Consider the following 15,715-nt stretch of genomic DNA (forward strand, 5'->3'; position numbering starts at 1 on the left):
AAGATTGACTAGTTTTTGGGACTAATTTTGTGGAATTTAATACAAAATAAGATTCACACGAAAAGGCCAACAAAAAATAATAGCATGGAACGTACGTCGGAAATACATATGTATAACGAAAGTAGAATTTGACCACTTCTTGATTGTTAACGTACCATATCACCATTAATTAATATTAAAAGTCCGCTTTCCATGCTGCTTTTATACATTAACAATGTTTTTAAAAGTAGCCCGCCAATGCTATAGCAAAAAACCAGAGGCTTAAATTATAATGTAACCGTAAACCAATAAAATTCAAAATACCACCAAAATTCATATTTTCAATGTGACCAGAAATTTTAAAAGTAAAAATCAGACATTCACCGGCACAACTTTGTATTGTTTTATAATTTTGAGCGAAATTAAATAAATAAAAAGTGCATAAACATGGGAATTTGTCGGTTCTTCCAGCAGGGCTCCTGCCGCTTTGGCACCAAGTGCACCAACGAACACTTTGACGTAAAGTATGAAAAAGTCGCGCCACAGCGAACACAAATTGAGAGGCAAATAACACAAAAATTGTTGAATTATTACAGAGTGGTGCTGAAGAATGACATGGAGGCCAGCATCAATGGGAAGATGTGGCCCTTCTCGGTATACGGGCCATTCAAGGACAAGGGTAACATTCCCAACTTCATTGAGGATCAGTCCTTCGAGGAGGTCCGCCTGCTCTGCTACGAGGCGAAGCGCCTGAACAGCTTCGATCAGTTCCATCAGCAGTTCAATCGTGAGGTCATGGAGGCCACCAACAAGATGAAGTCAATGGTGCAGGCCACCCCACAGGTGGTCGATGTTATGATCAAGATCTTCGATGCACCAGAAGGTGGCACCCCCGCAGTCGCTGGTGCGCCCAATCAAAATCCCTTTGCCGCAACGGCTGGTAATGCCGCTGGCTCCATCTTTAGCAAGCCGACACTGGGTGGCGGCAACATCTTGGGCGCTGCAAATCAAGTTAATAATACTCAAAGTCTCTTTGGTGGCTCCATGGCTGCTGGCAACACGGGTAACAGCATATTTGGTGGTGGCAATGTTGCTGGTGGAGGAAGTGTTTTTGGACAGCAACAACCACAGCAGCAGCAGCAGGGTGTTGCATCGCAGCCCTTTCAGGGGGGTAACATATTCGCTCAGGCACAGGCACAGCCACAGGCAGCGAATCAAATGCCTTTTGGTGGCTTTCAACAGCAACCACAACAGCAGCAGCTGCAGCCAGGAGCAGGAGGCGGTGTCTTTGGTCAAGCTGCAGTCAATCCCAGTGGCGGTATCTTTGGACAGGTAGCCCAACAGCCACCAAGTGGATTGTTTGCTCAAGCAGCACAAACCGTAGGCTTCCCGCAGCAGCAGCCACAACAGATGATGCAGCAGCAGCAGGCCCAGCAGCAACAGATGATGCAGCAAGCAAATCCCCAACAGCAGCAGCTCCTGCAGCAGCAGCAACAAATGATGCAGCAACAACAGCAACAGCAACAAATGATGCAGCAACAACAGCAGCAGCAGCAACAACAACAGCCTCAGCAACCACAGCAACCAGGCGGCAGCTCCGTTTACAGCACGATGGAATCCTTGACACCCGAAGAAATAGAAGCATTCAAAGCGGAACAATTTCTGCCCGGTCATGTGCCCTTTAATCCACCACCACGTGAATTGTGTTAGAGGAATTCTTTATACGATATAAGCGCATCCCTTGTGCTCTGCCTGCCACATGAAATATTAAATAAGTTTCTTTATAATACTTTTTGGTTTGAGATTAATGCATCATCATGTTCAAGCGCTCCATGTTGATTGAGTACACCGAATGGGAGCCAATTAAGTTGCGATCCCTAAACGCCAGCTGGCAATCCTTGAGCGTGATGAGCGTACGTTCGCTGGGCTCACTGCAAAATGGGAAAGAAAAGTCAAGCAAAATGAAGCAAAAATCAAAATGGTCCGCTTACACTTCTTCGCAGGCGGAGAGAAAGATAACATCATCGTTTTGTCGCCGCATAAAGTTGGCCGTATTCAGCTCCTTGTCCAGCTCTAGGGGTGTATCGTCCACCTTCTGGCGGGTGACAGTGTTCCTGAGAGCGGGATCTCGCAGTGGGGCGCCCACATCGTAGTAAAAGTTGCCTTCGCCGCTGGTTTTGTAGTGTTTGCGCTTCTTGATGATGGTGCCCAGCAGATCCTTGAGCAGCACTTGCACCGCCATGGCCACATACTCAGCCACATTGTCGTCCACGGACACAAGACCAATCTCCCAAGCGCCGATGAGGAAGCGGCCCATAATGAAGCCCGCATCGGGCAGGAACAACTCCTGGGCGCAATAACGTTGAGTGGGCGGATGCTGCTGCATTGGCTGATCACCACTCACGGTGGGCGGTGGTCGTATCACTTGCATATTGTCCTCGGCCACAAAATCCAGCACCTCAAAAATTTCAAAATTTAAACGTTCCGCAAAGGTCCGCGTGCTGCGCTTCCGCCGCTTGCTGCGGTTGCTGTTGCTAGCCTGCAGCGGTGGCGTTGTCTCTACGGGTGCAAATGCATCGATCTTGTTGAGCAGCGCCAGCAGAAACTGGTTGTGCAGATGCAACTTGTCCGGCGACATGATCTTTCGACACTCGCAGTCGAATTCCTCTTTGGTCCAGCGATTGCGGAACCAATTCTTCATGTTGGCTCTGTAGCGCTCCCAGTTGTCGCCCAGTGCGACAACCAGTGCCTCCTTGGTGGCTATCACACGGTCAGTCAGCATTTTTGCAACGTATTTGGATTAAAATTGTTAAAATCGCAGTCCAAAAACAAAACAATACAAAAACAGCAAGAGAGTTTTGTAACAGTGTGACCGAGGATTAATCGGCAAAATATACGGTCATGGCCTCAAAAAAATATACCGAAATATACATTTTCATTTTCAAACTATACCGTAAAATATACCCTAGTCTTAAATCAGATTCCTCGATTTTGATGTTCTATTTGATATTAATAGCTTGCTAAAATTCTAAGCGCTTAAACTATAATTTTATCCGATTATTCATTGAATTCTTCACAAGATCGGCTAGTTTTCATTACCAACCATTTGGTTGGTGAATGAGCAATGTTAACCCCACTCAGCACCACTTTTATTTTTATGCTTATCGATGAAATACAACGTATGTATCGATATTTATATGCGGTTGGTGTCTATTTAAAAAAAATTAATATCCTTTTGTTTTGCAATTGTGACTTATATATACTTATATTTTTTCCAATAAAATAAATTATGCATGCAATAAATACGAATACGAATGAGTCAAATTTGTGGAATTAATTTCCACGGTCCCAGCGCCAGACGGTGCTGTCGTCGCAGACACAAATCAAAATGGAACCATCCTTGGAGAAGGATGTCTGGCGAATGGTTGAGTTGCTCTTCGGATGCACCAGCTGGCTGCACTTGGTCAGATTCGGATCATTGCAGTCGAGTTCCCATACGAATGTGGTGCCCAGCTGATTGCCTAGCGCCAGGACCTTCTGCCACGAATTGAAAGCGAAACGCACGAACCAAATCTCGCACATTTTATAGTCAAAGTGATGCAGGACCGTAGTGGTGGACTCCTGCGGCTTGATATCATGCCAGGGTGCGGACAGCTTGCCGGGCTTCCAGCAGACAATGGAATTCTCGCAGGACTTGGAGAAGACAAAATCCCCGAACCACTGCACGCAGTCCACATAATTCCGATGGATGTCGCGCGTGGAAAAGTCCGGAAAGTGCTCCTTGATGGTGGGAAAGGGAGACGTCGTCTTGCCGGGCACAAAATTCGAGCTCAGCTCGATGGCCTCCTTGATGTCGGGCGTGTCCAGGCGCCACAGCTTCAGCGAGTGATCCATGCCGCTGGACATGATGCGATCACCGCGCAAATCAAAGTCAATGGAGAGCACCTCATCGCGATGTCCCTCCACGCCGCCAAAGACGGCCACGCAGACATCCGTCTGAATGTTCCACAGGCGCAGCGAATGATCCTTGCTGCCTGAGAGCAGCAGCTGCGGCCGCACCGGATGGAATTTGAGCTCATTGATGGCATGCCCATGCCCAATGTAATTCTTGCTGCACTGATGCTTTATGGGGTTAAAGATGCGTATGACACCGCGATAGCCTGCAGCGGCCAGCACTGGATCGCCCGTTATAGTGTCATACGACCAGGCGCACGTATAGAAGCTTTCATCTGTCTGCAAGGGGGGAAGGGGAAGAGGTTTGACATTCATGCATGGGCTGTGCTGTACTTGTACCCACATCTGGATCTGCATAGACCTGCAGCAGCCGCAAGCCACCGTTGGTGTCCTCCTGCTCGTTCCGCTTGACGCACTCGTAGATGGACACACGATCCTTGCCAACGGTGGCAAATACCTGTGGCTGGCCACGCTCCAGAAAGGTATTAAACTGCACACCGAAAATCTGATGATTGTGATCCTCCTTCACATGGGAGCTGGCAAAAGGTTCAAAAAGAGTCACGGGCGGTGGTTCGGGGACTGCTGCACCGCCTCACCTGTACTTGTACAGTGGTGGCACCATTTTGGGTGCCTTGACGCGCCTGCATAAACGGTTCAGCTTGCGCGTATTCGGCGACTTGCTCCTCGTTGTCGTTGTGGTGGTGCTAAACAAGCTGGCGGAATCGTCACGGTCCAGCGAGACGCCATCGTTTTCCTCCTCCCCGTCCATGGCGAGCCCGCCGCCATTTGTTGAGAGTGTGGGCGCAGCGTCTGGCGGTGTTTGTGTAGCCACAGCATCTTCCTCTGTGGGTAGCTCTTCCGCCTGTGGCTCCGATTCACTGGGACTGGTCTCGGTCATGGTCAATGGGATCCTCCAGCTGCAGTGTGACCGCGGACTTATATATACCGCATGACCCGCAAAAATATACCGCTTCACTAACAACCCTGTCTTGGACAATTTGCAATTTATTTAAAACTATTCTTTTTGTAAGTTTAATAACTATTTGGCACGCTTTTCGGTGCTGGTGGCAGAGTTTTTGGCACTAAGCAGCTCATCCAGATGCGCTTCTACCTCTTTGATGGCCTTCACACTGTGCTCGGTGCGCGATGCAATCTCATTCATGAAGCAGCTGCACAGCAGCTCCGCTTTGGTTTGGGTCACCTCCGCGGACGCCTGTTTCAGCTGAAGCTCGTTCACCAGATGCGGGCCCATCTTCAGCTCGGCGGCATCATTGAGCAGTGCGCATTTGCGGCTGAGCAGCTCTCCCTTTTTCTCTAAACTTTCGCGATGCTCCACCTCCAGCCTGATGATCTCCTTTTGGCCCGGATTGAGTTCCACGTCCTTGCTGAACACTTCGGGGAATTCCTCACGTATCTGGTCGCCCAGCTCGGCAATGGGTGTGAGACTTTCCTGCAGCTTTTCCTTCAGACTGGTGCGCAGAGCCTTGCGGTCCGTGTAGGAGAGGGCCGGGGCGATTTTGTCTTCCTGCAGATCTGCCGAAAACATGAAAATGAACAACAGATTTGCGAATCATGGTATCAGGTCTTACCAAGTACATAATCCTGCTGGCCATCGTCATTGCCTAAACGCATAAATTCGCCGATGGACACCAATTTGAGTGCCCGCTTGATTTCGGGGCTCTGATTTTTTCCCATATCCAAGAGGCGCATTGCATCCAGCAGCAGTTTCAACTGCAGCACCTTCTTCAGTTCATTATCTCGGGTTTCCAGCAGCTCCTTGGTGTCAGTGGACATAATTGTTGTGGACGGTAGAGTCTTCATTTTTTATATTTTTATTTGCAATGTCAAAAAAAGCGGGATATGGGTATTCGAAATGCGATCAGTGCACAGGGTTGTTGAACATATATCGATATATCGATGCACTTACATATAAAAAGTGGCCAGCGGATATTTTTCGACCAATCACGCTCCATTTACAGTACTCGGACAGCACTCAAATGCCTAAAACCTATTTGGGATATGGAATCAGATCGGTTGTCAGTAGCTGCTCAGTTTCTGCGGCTGTATTCAAGTTGTTCACATATTAAAATAGACAACCATGTTCAGGTCACACACCTTGCAGTTTTTCATCACTATCCCCGTATTTTGGAGTATTTTCGCAATTTTAGTATTTTAATGCACCAATGTAACCTCAAGAACTAGACCCGGAATGTTTTCAAAAAATCTACGACGCACCCTCATAACCCACCTCCGATTCACTAACAGGAAGCAAAAACAAATTAAATAATGGAACTCGTTGAAATGTTTGATCTGGTAAGGAGTCATCCCATCCTGGCCACCGTCACCATGTTTGCCGGCACCGCCTTAGCCTCGGAGCTACTATGGAAAGCAATCCAATACGCGCGAAGGCACACGCGACGCCGCCGTGTCCACGAGGTTCTCTTCTTCAACGAACTGGGGGAAGTTTGTTTAGACCATCATCGTGGCAAGTCCTTCACAAATACAAATGATTGCCGTAACTCTCACTGCAGCTTGAGGAGCTTGGAGAAGATTGCTGTGCTTATGGATGAGGCTCAATACTCCATTGATATAGCCATTTACACATTTACTTCGAACACTTTATGGTTGGCCCTGAAGCGAGCGCTGCAGCGAGGAGTATCCATTCGTGTGATCAGCGATCGCGAAATGGTTTATTGTAACAGCTCGAAGATACAGGAGATGGCTGCCTTCGGTGTACCTGTGCGCGGACCATTCAAAACCAATCTCATAATGCACCATAAGTTCTGTGTGATTGATGGCCTGGCTCGGGTGCAAGAGATTCTGCAAGTGAAGCAACGAAAGTGGCCGAGACCATACGAAAGTGTGCTGATAAGCGGCTCCGTTAACTGGACAAACACGGGATTCGGTGCTAACTACGAGAACTGCACAATTAGCTCAGACGAGATTTTGACTCGTCAATACCAGGAGGAGTTCAATCGTATGTGGAAGTTCTTTGCGGACACGGCAGAAAAGTTCCTCAAAAGCTGCGTAGAGAAGAGCGAATAAGCAGTGCTAAGCACGCATACAGACAACAAGCAAAACGGCACATTGCAATGCATTGGTATTGGTACGAATCACTGTAATGCAAGTGTTGGTGAACGGCAGAGCATTTTTTTCTTTTCTTTAACTGATATCTGACAATTATCAAATGTTCCTTATAATTCGTATAGATCCTACTTTAAGTTTAACAATTACAAAGACTACAATGAATTTTTAAACTATTTTGCTTGTTGTTTCAATTTGTCAACGCGTCGCGTAAAATTATCCTTGAGTCCATTCAATCGCTCCATCTCGGCACGCAGCTCTAGGTACTCCAAGTAGGAAACTCCCGATTTGAGTAGGATTTCGTGTTTTAGGGCAAGAACGCGTATGACTTCCTTTCGCTTACGATTGAGTGCCGTCAGCTTCATTGTTAGGGTCGAGTCTTTGGGTTCCTTCGATTTCTTTGCGTTCTTTGACTTCTTTGATTTCTGCGGAGCACAATACGATTAGCATTACTTTCAAAGTTTCAACAATTAAACATACCTTACTGGTCTCCATTTTACATTTATTTCCGCGTGTTTATTGTTTACAACCAATTTGGAAGAAGAAGCAGCCGTATTTGGTTCTTCTTAGCTGGTATTTTTTTAGTATTTTATTGACGATTGGTTTTTTTTCAAGAAGCTTTTTGTGGTCACACTGGCGACTCTTATATTGCTTTTTTTGTGAAATTTGTGAAAAAATATTAGAAAAAATGGGATCCTCATCGTCTGGAAAGAAACACAAGAAGGACAAGAAGGCGAGGCATCGCTCGCGGTCCGCAGAACGCCAGGCACGTGCCACAGAGGATGAAGACGTGACATTAGACCTCACAGACGACTCGTCTTCGGGGCGACACAGACATCACAAACACAAGAAGCAAAAGGAGCACAAGGACACCAAAGAGCACAAGGAGCATCGTCACAAGCACCACAGGCACAAGGAGCGTGAGCGTGCCAGCGAAGTTATCTCCTTGGAGGAGTCAGATTCGGATAGTAAGTGTTGCGGCTGGGTGTGGGTTGCTGGTGCAGACCAAGCTCAAGGGCGATTGCCGCGGCCGACAGACCCAAATAGAAAAGCGATTTCTTTGATTTGTATTGGAGCTGCCTGGGGCCCGGCCATAGCCTTGGTGCTGCACTATCCTAGTTCTGGACGTACTAAATTTTGGTGTTCTTCTCTCCGTTTCTTGTTTGTTTTTTGCAGATTCTCCGATGCTGCTGCCGCAGATTGTGAGTGGGGAGAGAAGAAAACCGAAAATTTCATATAAGAAGCGATTCGTGAGCAACGTTGATAGCCCGTTCTAACCTGTGACTCTTCTTTGCAGGCTCGGATTGTGTGGAGGTGCCCGTGGAGCAGACCAAGGTAAAGGAGGCGTCCGCCAGGGAACGACAAAGAGAACGCGAGCCGGAGCCGAGCGTCAGGGAGCGAGCGGGTCGCGAGCGTGATCAGCAGCGGGAGAAGGAGCGTGAAAGGGAGCGCGATCGGGAGCGGGAAAGGGAGCGCGAACGCGACAGGAATCGCGAAAAGGAGCGCGCCAAGGATCGCGAGCGCGAAAGGGAGCGTGAGCGCGATCGTGATCGTGAGCGGGAACGTTATGGTGAGCTCTCCGCTCCACCACCGCCACAAATATCCAGGCACGCGGACTATGAGGGTCGCCGCGAGCGTGAAATTGAACGCGAACGTGAGGCCCGCAAGCGTGCTGGTAGGGAGCGGGAGCGGGGCAACCGAGAACGCTCCCGTTCGCAGTCCCCTTCGAAGTCTGGACGCAAACCTTCCGGCACAGTTGGCAGGGAACGCGAGGCATCCGGACGCGGCTATTCGCCCATACCCGAGAATGGAGCTGGCGATGTGCTCTCAGTGCAGGAAACGAACAAATTGCGTGCCAAGCTAGGCCTGAAGCCGCTCGAGGTGGAGAGTGGACCCAGCAAGGTGGCAACAGCCGCCACAACGAGCGAGAGTAAGAAGTCCAGCGGTGATGGTGATCTGTCCTCGTACAAGGATGAGTGGGGAGAGTTCCTGCACAAGCCGGCAGACAATCTAAAGGAGAAGAAAGAGGCCGAGAAGCTGCGCGAGAAGCTGAAGCAGCGCAAGGAGAAACGTTTCCTCGAAGAGCGTTTGGCACGCATCCGCACGTTGGGCGAATCCGATGAGGAGACGGACAATGTCACCAAGTGGGTGGACAAGAACAAGCGCGTGGTCAACGAACGCGAAGAGGCAAAGAAGAAAGCCAAAGAGCTGGAGGAACTGGATGAGGCATTTGGCATCGCCGACATTGTCGAGCAGGAGAAGCTAAAGGCACGCCAACGAGCCTACGGCGATAACAACTTGAAGGGTTTGCGCGTGGAGCACGATATGGATGACTTTGGTGAGGGTCGCACGGTTATTCTAACGCTCAAGGATCAAGATGTGCTCAACGAGGAGGAGGGCGACACGCTGGTCAATGTCAACATGCTCGACGATGAGCGCTACAAGAAGAATGTCGTCAACAAGAAAAAGAATCCGCTCAGCTATGGCTACAATGTCTACGAGGAGCAATACGATGAGTTGGGCAATCCCATTGAACGTTCCGTGCTGGAGAAATACGACGAGGACCTCGAGGGACAGCCCAAGAAGCGCAAGAACTTTGTGATTGGCGAGAACTCCGAGGAAGATCGTGAGCACAGACGCAGGCTGCTGGAAATAAAGACAAAGCTGGCGGGCAAGCGGCTTGAAACATTGGAGGATACAAATTTGCAGCTGGCCTCGGACACATTCAGCGTGGAGGAGTTGGCCAAGTAAGTTTTTGCAGCTGTTCCTTTTATTTACTCCAACCTAATTCCATACCCTTTCGGTGTAGATTCAAGAAACCCAAGAAGAAGGTTAAGAAAATTCGTCAGAAACTAAAAGCCGAAGACCTCGAACCATTGCCTGAGGCTGGCACATCGAATTTTGGCAGCCGTCATGGACGCCATCGCGAGCCCGAGGATGTTGAAATGAAGGAGGAAATCAAACCGGAGATTAAGTACGAAGCTGAGGAAGATGATGATCTGGAGCGGGTCCTCTCGAAGGCCCGCAAACTGAAGCAAAAGGATAATCTCATCAAGAAACCTTTGCCCATTGGGTTTGAGTCCATACAGCGTGACATCAAGCCGGAGATCATCGATGAGGCCAGTTCGGGTGTGGTGCTGAGCAGCGTGGATGGACACATTGTGCTCAATGCCACGGCAGAGTTTTGTCGCACCTTGGGCGACATTCCTACCTATGGCATGGCTGGCAACCGTAACGAGGACTCCAATGACATGATGGACTTTGATAAGATCGAGCAGCTGGACGATAATATGGATGCGCACAACGATGAGCCGGCGCTGAGTCATGGCACATGGAATTCGGTGAATCCCGATGAGGTTATGCAGCCAGCGGATTTGGACAATTTGGGCGATGACCTGGAGGATCGTGCCATACTCGATGAGGAGCCCGATGTGGGCGCTGGCGTGGCGAATGCGCTGCGCCTGGCACTGTCCAAGGGCTACCTCGAGAGGGAGGAAAAGAACAGGCCCAGTAATACCAAAATGGCACATTTGCAGGCCAAGAATTATTCGATTGAGGATAAGGCAGCTGGGTGAGTGTCGGGAGATTATAATTATGCAAAAATCGATTGGTTATCCCTTGCTAATGTTTATCCTTTCTGCCTACAGGGAAGACGAAAAGGTGGGACGTCGTGATCGTTTCCACTGCGGTCCCATTATGGACTTTAAGGACAAGGAAACCTTCAAGCCGAATGTCAAATTGGATTACATTGATGACAATGGACGCATATTGAACCTCAAAGAGGCTTTTCGCTATTTGTCGCACAAGTTCCATGGCAAGGGGCCCGGCAAGAATAAGATTGAGAAACGTTTAAAGAAAATGGAACAAGATGGGGTAAGTTAAACCACTGCACATACCTCGCTCTTTATAAATTTTAAACTCTTAATTTACTTTATTTTAATAGCTTATGAAGACAATGAGCTCGACGGACACACCATTGGGCACGTTGACCATGTTGCAGCATAAGCAAAAGGAAACAAAAACCGCCTATGTGGTGCTCAGTGGCAACAGCAAGAATGCGGCCGGTGTTAGTGGCTCATCCATAGCCAAATTTAAGTAGGGGAAAACACCAACACAAACAGATCCAAGATAGCCAGAACCAAATGCAATAGATCCCAGCCCAAAAAAAAACTCCCAACCAGCCAGCCACCCACAAAATATGTAGTTCTCTCTTCATATTTATTCAAAGTAATAATAAAATATGTATTCATTTATTCCACTAAAAAGTTATGTGCACGGGCTCATCGCCTTTCACGAGTGTCACTGCAAAAACGGAAAGAAAGGGAAATATTAAAGATTATTCACTGAACTGAACAGTGTTCAGCTGTTCGCTCACTAGTTCAGTGGTGAGTGGTGAGTGAGTCAACAAGTGAACTAGTGAGCGAACAACTGAACCACTGAACTCCTGCGCGAACTGAATGAACAGTGGCAGCTGCGCAAAGTGAGTTAGTTTGTTCACCAAAGTAACACACAACTGATAAATGATAGATTCTCACCATTAAACGATCTGCCCAGCAAAGTACGCTTCTTGCCCTGCACCATGTAAAAGTCTGGACCCGTGCGTGCGCCACAGTTCATTCTGGAGTAACGATTGCTGAAGACCCAGCGACATGTGCTGTGCGAATAGCGCAAATAATTCACCTGCACCTCATCCACACCCAACGGCACGGTGCCAAAGCTCACAATCATTGAGATTTTATCGTTATTTCGCACAAAATTGATGCCACCATAGCCGTAGATGATGGCTTGCAAAAAGCCACCAATGCCGGTGAGGAAATTGGCGGAACCCTCATAGCCCAGCGGCGTTTCGCTCCACACTTTGAACTCCGGACGCACGTAGTTCTTGTAGCCGCGTTCGAAGTACTCGTGGCCCACCCATTCCTCTTTGCTGGTTAGATGGTTGACGGCAAACATGGACCAAGTCATGGCTGGTCCCGACTCTCTGGTGACCTTTGCATAAATGTTCAAATCATTCAGGTGTGTGTTGCTGTTGGAGCAGTTAAAGATTTAAACTTTCTCCCAAATGTAAGGTTCATCCCTACCTTAAATCATATCGCAGTGGATAACCCAGCAGTATGGTATCTGCCTGCTTGATGGTGGTGTTCACCACATAACCCGCATGCTGCGGATGATAATCCAGCTCCGTGTCGTGCAGAATCACCAAGCGATCGTTGACACGTCGCCAGTTTGCGAAGAGCTCCGTGCTATCATTGCCACAATAGCCGCCCGCCCATTCAGCGAATTCCAGCGCTATTTTGGACACTGCATTCGTGTAGACATTATCATCGACATCCGGATGATCCTCGTCGGGTCCCATCACATTCAACAAGTGGCACACGGGACGGAATTCCTCGCAGGCAGCACGACTCACCACAAACTCGGCCACCTCGGCGGCAATGGGCCAGGCCTTCTCGCACACCCAAGTCCAGTCACCCGATTGGGCCAGGAACTTTTGCAGCGCAAAGGAAATGTCTGGCGAGATGTGAATCTCCTGTTGGGCTACCTCAGGGCAGCAGGGATTCGTGACCTCGGTGCCCGTGTAGGCGCTCTCCCAGGGGAATCTAAGGCCGGGAAGAAGTCAGACACTAATGATGTTCGCTCTTGAGTTGCCACCTCTCACCTCGCTCCTTTGTACCCCTTTGAGCGCGCATTGTACTTGGCTGCCTCGAGTTTCCTTCCGCGATAATCCAGCAGCTGCTTGCCATACTCAAAGCCAAAATGTGTCACCACCGGCAGCATCCAGATCTCCGTATCCCAGAAATTGTGACCCTGATAGTCCGCCTCCAGATTGCCACGTCCCAGGCCAGTGGGACTGAGGCCGTAGAAGGGTTCATTCTTCTGATTGGTGCTCAGCGAGGGCAACGAATTGGCTAAGTAGAAAATGCCCGCATTGATGATCTGCGAGAGTTCTGGGGCATTGCCCACCAGCGCAATGGAGAAGTCTCTGTTCCAGAAATTGTGCCACGCATCGGTGTGCTTTTCCAGCAAGCTGCTGGCACTCAGCTGCAGCACATCCTGCAGCTCCTTGAGGGCCACACTCTGCTCTCGATCCATGCAGATGATGATGCGATGTCTCAGCTCCGCCTGCCACGTGGGCCACTCCAATTGCAGTGGCTGCTCCAGGTACTGGCTGAACAGAATGTAAATCTCTTGGGGTGTTGGCTGGAAACGCTCGAATTCGAGGATCTCCGTTCGTCCCCGAATGGTGCGAAAGTCCCCGCTGGCACTGCTGCCATTGGACACGACGACAAAGTCAAAGGCATCGCTGGCATTGCCGGGATGTTGGCTGAGCCGCAGGAACTGTGGAGCTGTCAAGGGGAAACTCTCATCAATGTGTGTTTCCCTGCCTTTCCCTTACTTCTACCTACAATTCGCTCTGGCGGCATTTTCGCTGTTCCTCGTGGCCACCACCTCATAGACCAATGCCCGATTGTAGTACTTGTGCGGGTAAGTTCTCTGCTCCAGGGTTAGCCCCAAGCCGTTGTAGGTTGTTCTCGAACGAAAGTAACCATCCCGCAGATCCATCTCATAGCTGGTGCCATTCACGGCCGCCTCTGCGTCCGTGGCACAACCGAAACGATCGCAGACCTCCGTTGTGATGTTCAGCCAATTGGGTATGCGCGCTCGCTTGCTGTTGCCCGAGCCTCCATTGTACACTCCATTCATGAAGATGGCATCCCCGTAGACCGTGTAGCCCAGATGGCCATTGCCCAGGGTGGGCATGAAGTTGCGGTCTGTGGGGAGACTGTAAGGAGAGGGAAAGATTTGGGTTTATATTTCTAGCCACTAATAAAAGGAGTTGGCGACGCTTTGAGGATACTCCAACTTGAAAGTTATTCCAGTTGCTATGAACCCACAGTATGCAGTTTTTTCAATTATTTTCCCTTCAATGCGAGTTTTTCTTTGATTGATTAGATCAAACGCTTTAAAGCCGATTAAATCACCAATATATGTACGAATATCTTCATGCCTGAGTAGGGAATATTTGTCTATACTCGAAGCTTGTTAAGAATTGATAAGTGAAACGTTAAAAAATATTAAAAAACAATTCAAAGATTGCACAATTTTGTTTTCTGTTCATACATATACAGACGTAAAGTTAAATGAAAGTGAAATTGGGGGGAGGAGAGGGCTGCAAAATATATTTTACATCAATAAATCTAATCACCAAAACTTGGACCTTTTCTATTGAATTTCGGAAGCCAATAATTTCCGCTCTTATGGAGTTAACTCGAGAAAATTCACAATATTAAATATAACTATTTTAAAGACACTTTTTGTAACCCACCTGTGGGACTGCAGCAGGTAAGCTGCCGAGGTCTGGGCATTGCAGCCGCGTAGCACCGCTAGAATCACGACAAAACCAAGAAATTTCAGCATTATTTTTTGGCGAACCGTTCTGCAGCAAAGTCTCGACTCGACTGATTGAGTTCGCGTTGTTCACTTCGGCAATCGGCTGCCAGATGCTTGAGACTGTAGTGATAAGGGCATTGATAATACACAGACCTTAATCTGTGAGAGGGGTTTGGTCGGCGGCGGAGGAGGTGATTGAGCTGAGTGTATAATCTATGGAACTGCATTCACAGCATACTCGTATTGTGTGTGTGTGTGTGTGTGTGTGTCGGAGCTGTGCATACTCAAGGGCTTAAGTGCTACGTTATCAGCTTGCAAATCGCCAAAGGAATTAACTTTAATGGGGTACTAATTTTTGTGATTCCAGAGTCACCTTATCAATCAATTTCAAGCGCGCTCCTCGCACAACAAGAAATTGACTGCCCTTTTGGCTCCAGCTCTGGCCGAATCACGTGTGCACTGGAGTTGTCAAAGAAAGAATTTGTACGAGAAATATCAAACAGTCAAATACATTAATTGAAAATAAAACAGAGAATAAACACACACACACACACTACGTTCCCGCGTTTGTTTCGTTTTTGCACTCTACGCACCGAGTAGCTGTAAAATCTGCGCCCACACATGGCTTGCATTTTGTTATTGTATTTGTTATTCTCTCACCTTGAGGAGGACCAATAACTTATTTACCACGCTCTCTCGGCTCCAAGAGAGACAAGCGCTAGAAAGGGATAGCGATAGAGGTACTGGCCCCCCCCAAAAGAGATTTAACTGTAAATTCATGTTGGTGCGGCGTGTCGCTGCTTGTCGTAGAATAAATCTCACAGCAATGAAAGCATTGGAAGTTCCTATTTTTGGCAATTTCCTCTTTAATCAATTTAATCATATAAAAGAACCAATGCAACGTAGGCATATTTCCCTACTTTTTATATGTTCCTTACTGAAAATGTTCCTTATACAAAATTTCACCATTTTCACATCTCTTCTGTCTAATCAAAGCATATTTTCCCTTCATTATTTTTCAAGTCTTAATAATAAATTCTTGACTATTGATGAACTCATTACGTACAGCTGCATTATTATTGCTGGCCGTGAGTGAGAATCTGCTGGTGGGGGGAAAGTGCTCATAAAACGAGCAGCAAAAACAGAAACATTGAAGAGAGTGGCAGGCCGGGCCTTTGGGCATTGAGGTTGAGGTTTTCCTTAGCTCCGCCAAAGACCAAACCCAAGCTAAGAACCCGATAATATTGTCCCATGCCCATAGGCAATTGGCATTCTTCCCAAGCGCATAAAACAAATAAAAAGAAAC

At 48.2% G+C, this 15,715-nt stretch overlaps 8 protein-coding genes across 8 annotated transcripts; 3 read left to right on the top strand and 5 right to left on the bottom strand.

The window, feature by feature from the left end:
* Window positions 1-342: 342 nt before the first annotated feature.
* Window positions 343-1,753, top strand: LOC117582180 (ras-interacting protein RIP3). Its single transcript, XM_034269784.1, has 2 exons — window positions 343-503; window positions 576-1,753. Exons 1-2 carry the CDS (start codon window positions 427-429, stop codon window positions 1,687-1,689), a joined length of 1,191 nt encoding a protein of 396 aa, XP_034125675.1. The 5' UTR covers window positions 343-426; the 3' UTR covers window positions 1,690-1,753.
* On the bottom strand, window positions 1,681-2,854 carry LOC117582181 (transcriptional adapter 1). Its single transcript, XM_034269785.1, has 2 exons — window positions 1,971-2,854; window positions 1,681-1,910 (listed from the first exon to the last, which is right to left on the bottom strand). The coding sequence occupies exons 1-2, from the start codon at window positions 2,759-2,761 to the stop codon at window positions 1,784-1,786; spliced, it is 918 nt and encodes a 305-aa protein (XP_034125676.1). The 5' UTR covers window positions 2,762-2,854; the 3' UTR covers window positions 1,681-1,783.
* Window positions 2,855-3,266: 412 nt separating this feature from the next.
* LOC117582301 (polycomb protein esc) lies at window positions 3,267-4,852 on the bottom strand. Its single transcript, XM_034269943.1, has 3 exons — window positions 4,530-4,852; window positions 4,277-4,469; window positions 3,267-4,212 (listed from the first exon to the last, which is right to left on the bottom strand). Exons 1-3 carry the CDS (start codon window positions 4,829-4,831, stop codon window positions 3,313-3,315), a joined length of 1,395 nt encoding a protein of 464 aa, XP_034125834.1. The 5' UTR covers window positions 4,832-4,852; the 3' UTR covers window positions 3,267-3,312.
* A 70-nt stretch (window positions 4,853-4,922) lies between these two features.
* Window positions 4,923-5,810, bottom strand: LOC117581687 (augmin complex subunit dgt2). Its single transcript, XM_034269063.1, has 2 exons — window positions 5,523-5,810; window positions 4,923-5,466 (listed from the first exon to the last, which is right to left on the bottom strand). The coding sequence occupies exons 1-2, from the start codon at window positions 5,752-5,754 to the stop codon at window positions 4,973-4,975; spliced, it is 726 nt and encodes a 241-aa protein (XP_034124954.1). The 5' UTR covers window positions 5,755-5,810; the 3' UTR covers window positions 4,923-4,972.
* Window positions 5,811-5,914: 104 nt separating this feature from the next.
* On the top strand, window positions 5,915-7,193 carry LOC117581686 (mitochondrial cardiolipin hydrolase). Its single transcript, XM_034269061.1, has one exon. The coding sequence runs from the start codon at window positions 6,220-6,222 to the stop codon at window positions 6,976-6,978; it is 759 nt and encodes a 252-aa protein (XP_034124952.1). The 5' UTR covers window positions 5,915-6,219; the 3' UTR covers window positions 6,979-7,193.
* Window positions 7,104-7,572, bottom strand: LOC117581688. The gene is made up of 2 exons (XM_034269064.1): window positions 7,498-7,572; window positions 7,104-7,442 (listed from the first exon to the last, which is right to left on the bottom strand). Exons 1-2 carry the CDS (start codon window positions 7,510-7,512, stop codon window positions 7,191-7,193), a joined length of 267 nt encoding a protein of 88 aa, XP_034124955.1. The 5' UTR covers window positions 7,513-7,572; the 3' UTR covers window positions 7,104-7,190.
* Window positions 7,573-7,642: 70 nt separating this feature from the next.
* On the top strand, window positions 7,643-11,144 carry LOC117581684 (U4/U6.U5 tri-snRNP-associated protein 1). The gene is made up of 5 exons (XM_034269059.1): window positions 7,643-7,985; window positions 8,315-9,764; window positions 9,827-10,588; window positions 10,665-10,890; window positions 10,961-11,144. The coding sequence occupies exons 1-5, from the start codon at window positions 7,706-7,708 to the stop codon at window positions 11,114-11,116; spliced, it is 2,874 nt and encodes a 957-aa protein (XP_034124950.1). The 5' UTR covers window positions 7,643-7,705; the 3' UTR covers window positions 11,117-11,144.
* Window positions 11,145-11,214: 70 nt separating this feature from the next.
* On the bottom strand, window positions 11,215-14,488 carry LOC117581685 (protein-glucosylgalactosylhydroxylysine glucosidase). Its single transcript, XM_034269060.1, has 6 exons — window positions 14,345-14,488; window positions 13,425-13,801; window positions 12,677-13,364; window positions 12,099-12,617; window positions 11,553-12,043; window positions 11,215-11,319 (listed from the first exon to the last, which is right to left on the bottom strand). Exons 1-6 carry the CDS (start codon window positions 14,434-14,436, stop codon window positions 11,276-11,278), a joined length of 2,211 nt encoding a protein of 736 aa, XP_034124951.1. The 5' UTR covers window positions 14,437-14,488; the 3' UTR covers window positions 11,215-11,275.
* Window positions 14,489-15,715: the final 1,227 nt, after the last annotated feature.

The sequence above is a fragment of the Drosophila guanche genome, unplaced genomic scaffold (assembly GCF_900245975.1).
Source record: "Drosophila guanche unplaced genomic scaffold, DGUA_6, whole genome shotgun sequence".
NCBI lineage: Eukaryota > Metazoa > Arthropoda > Insecta > Diptera > Drosophilidae > Drosophila > Drosophila guanche.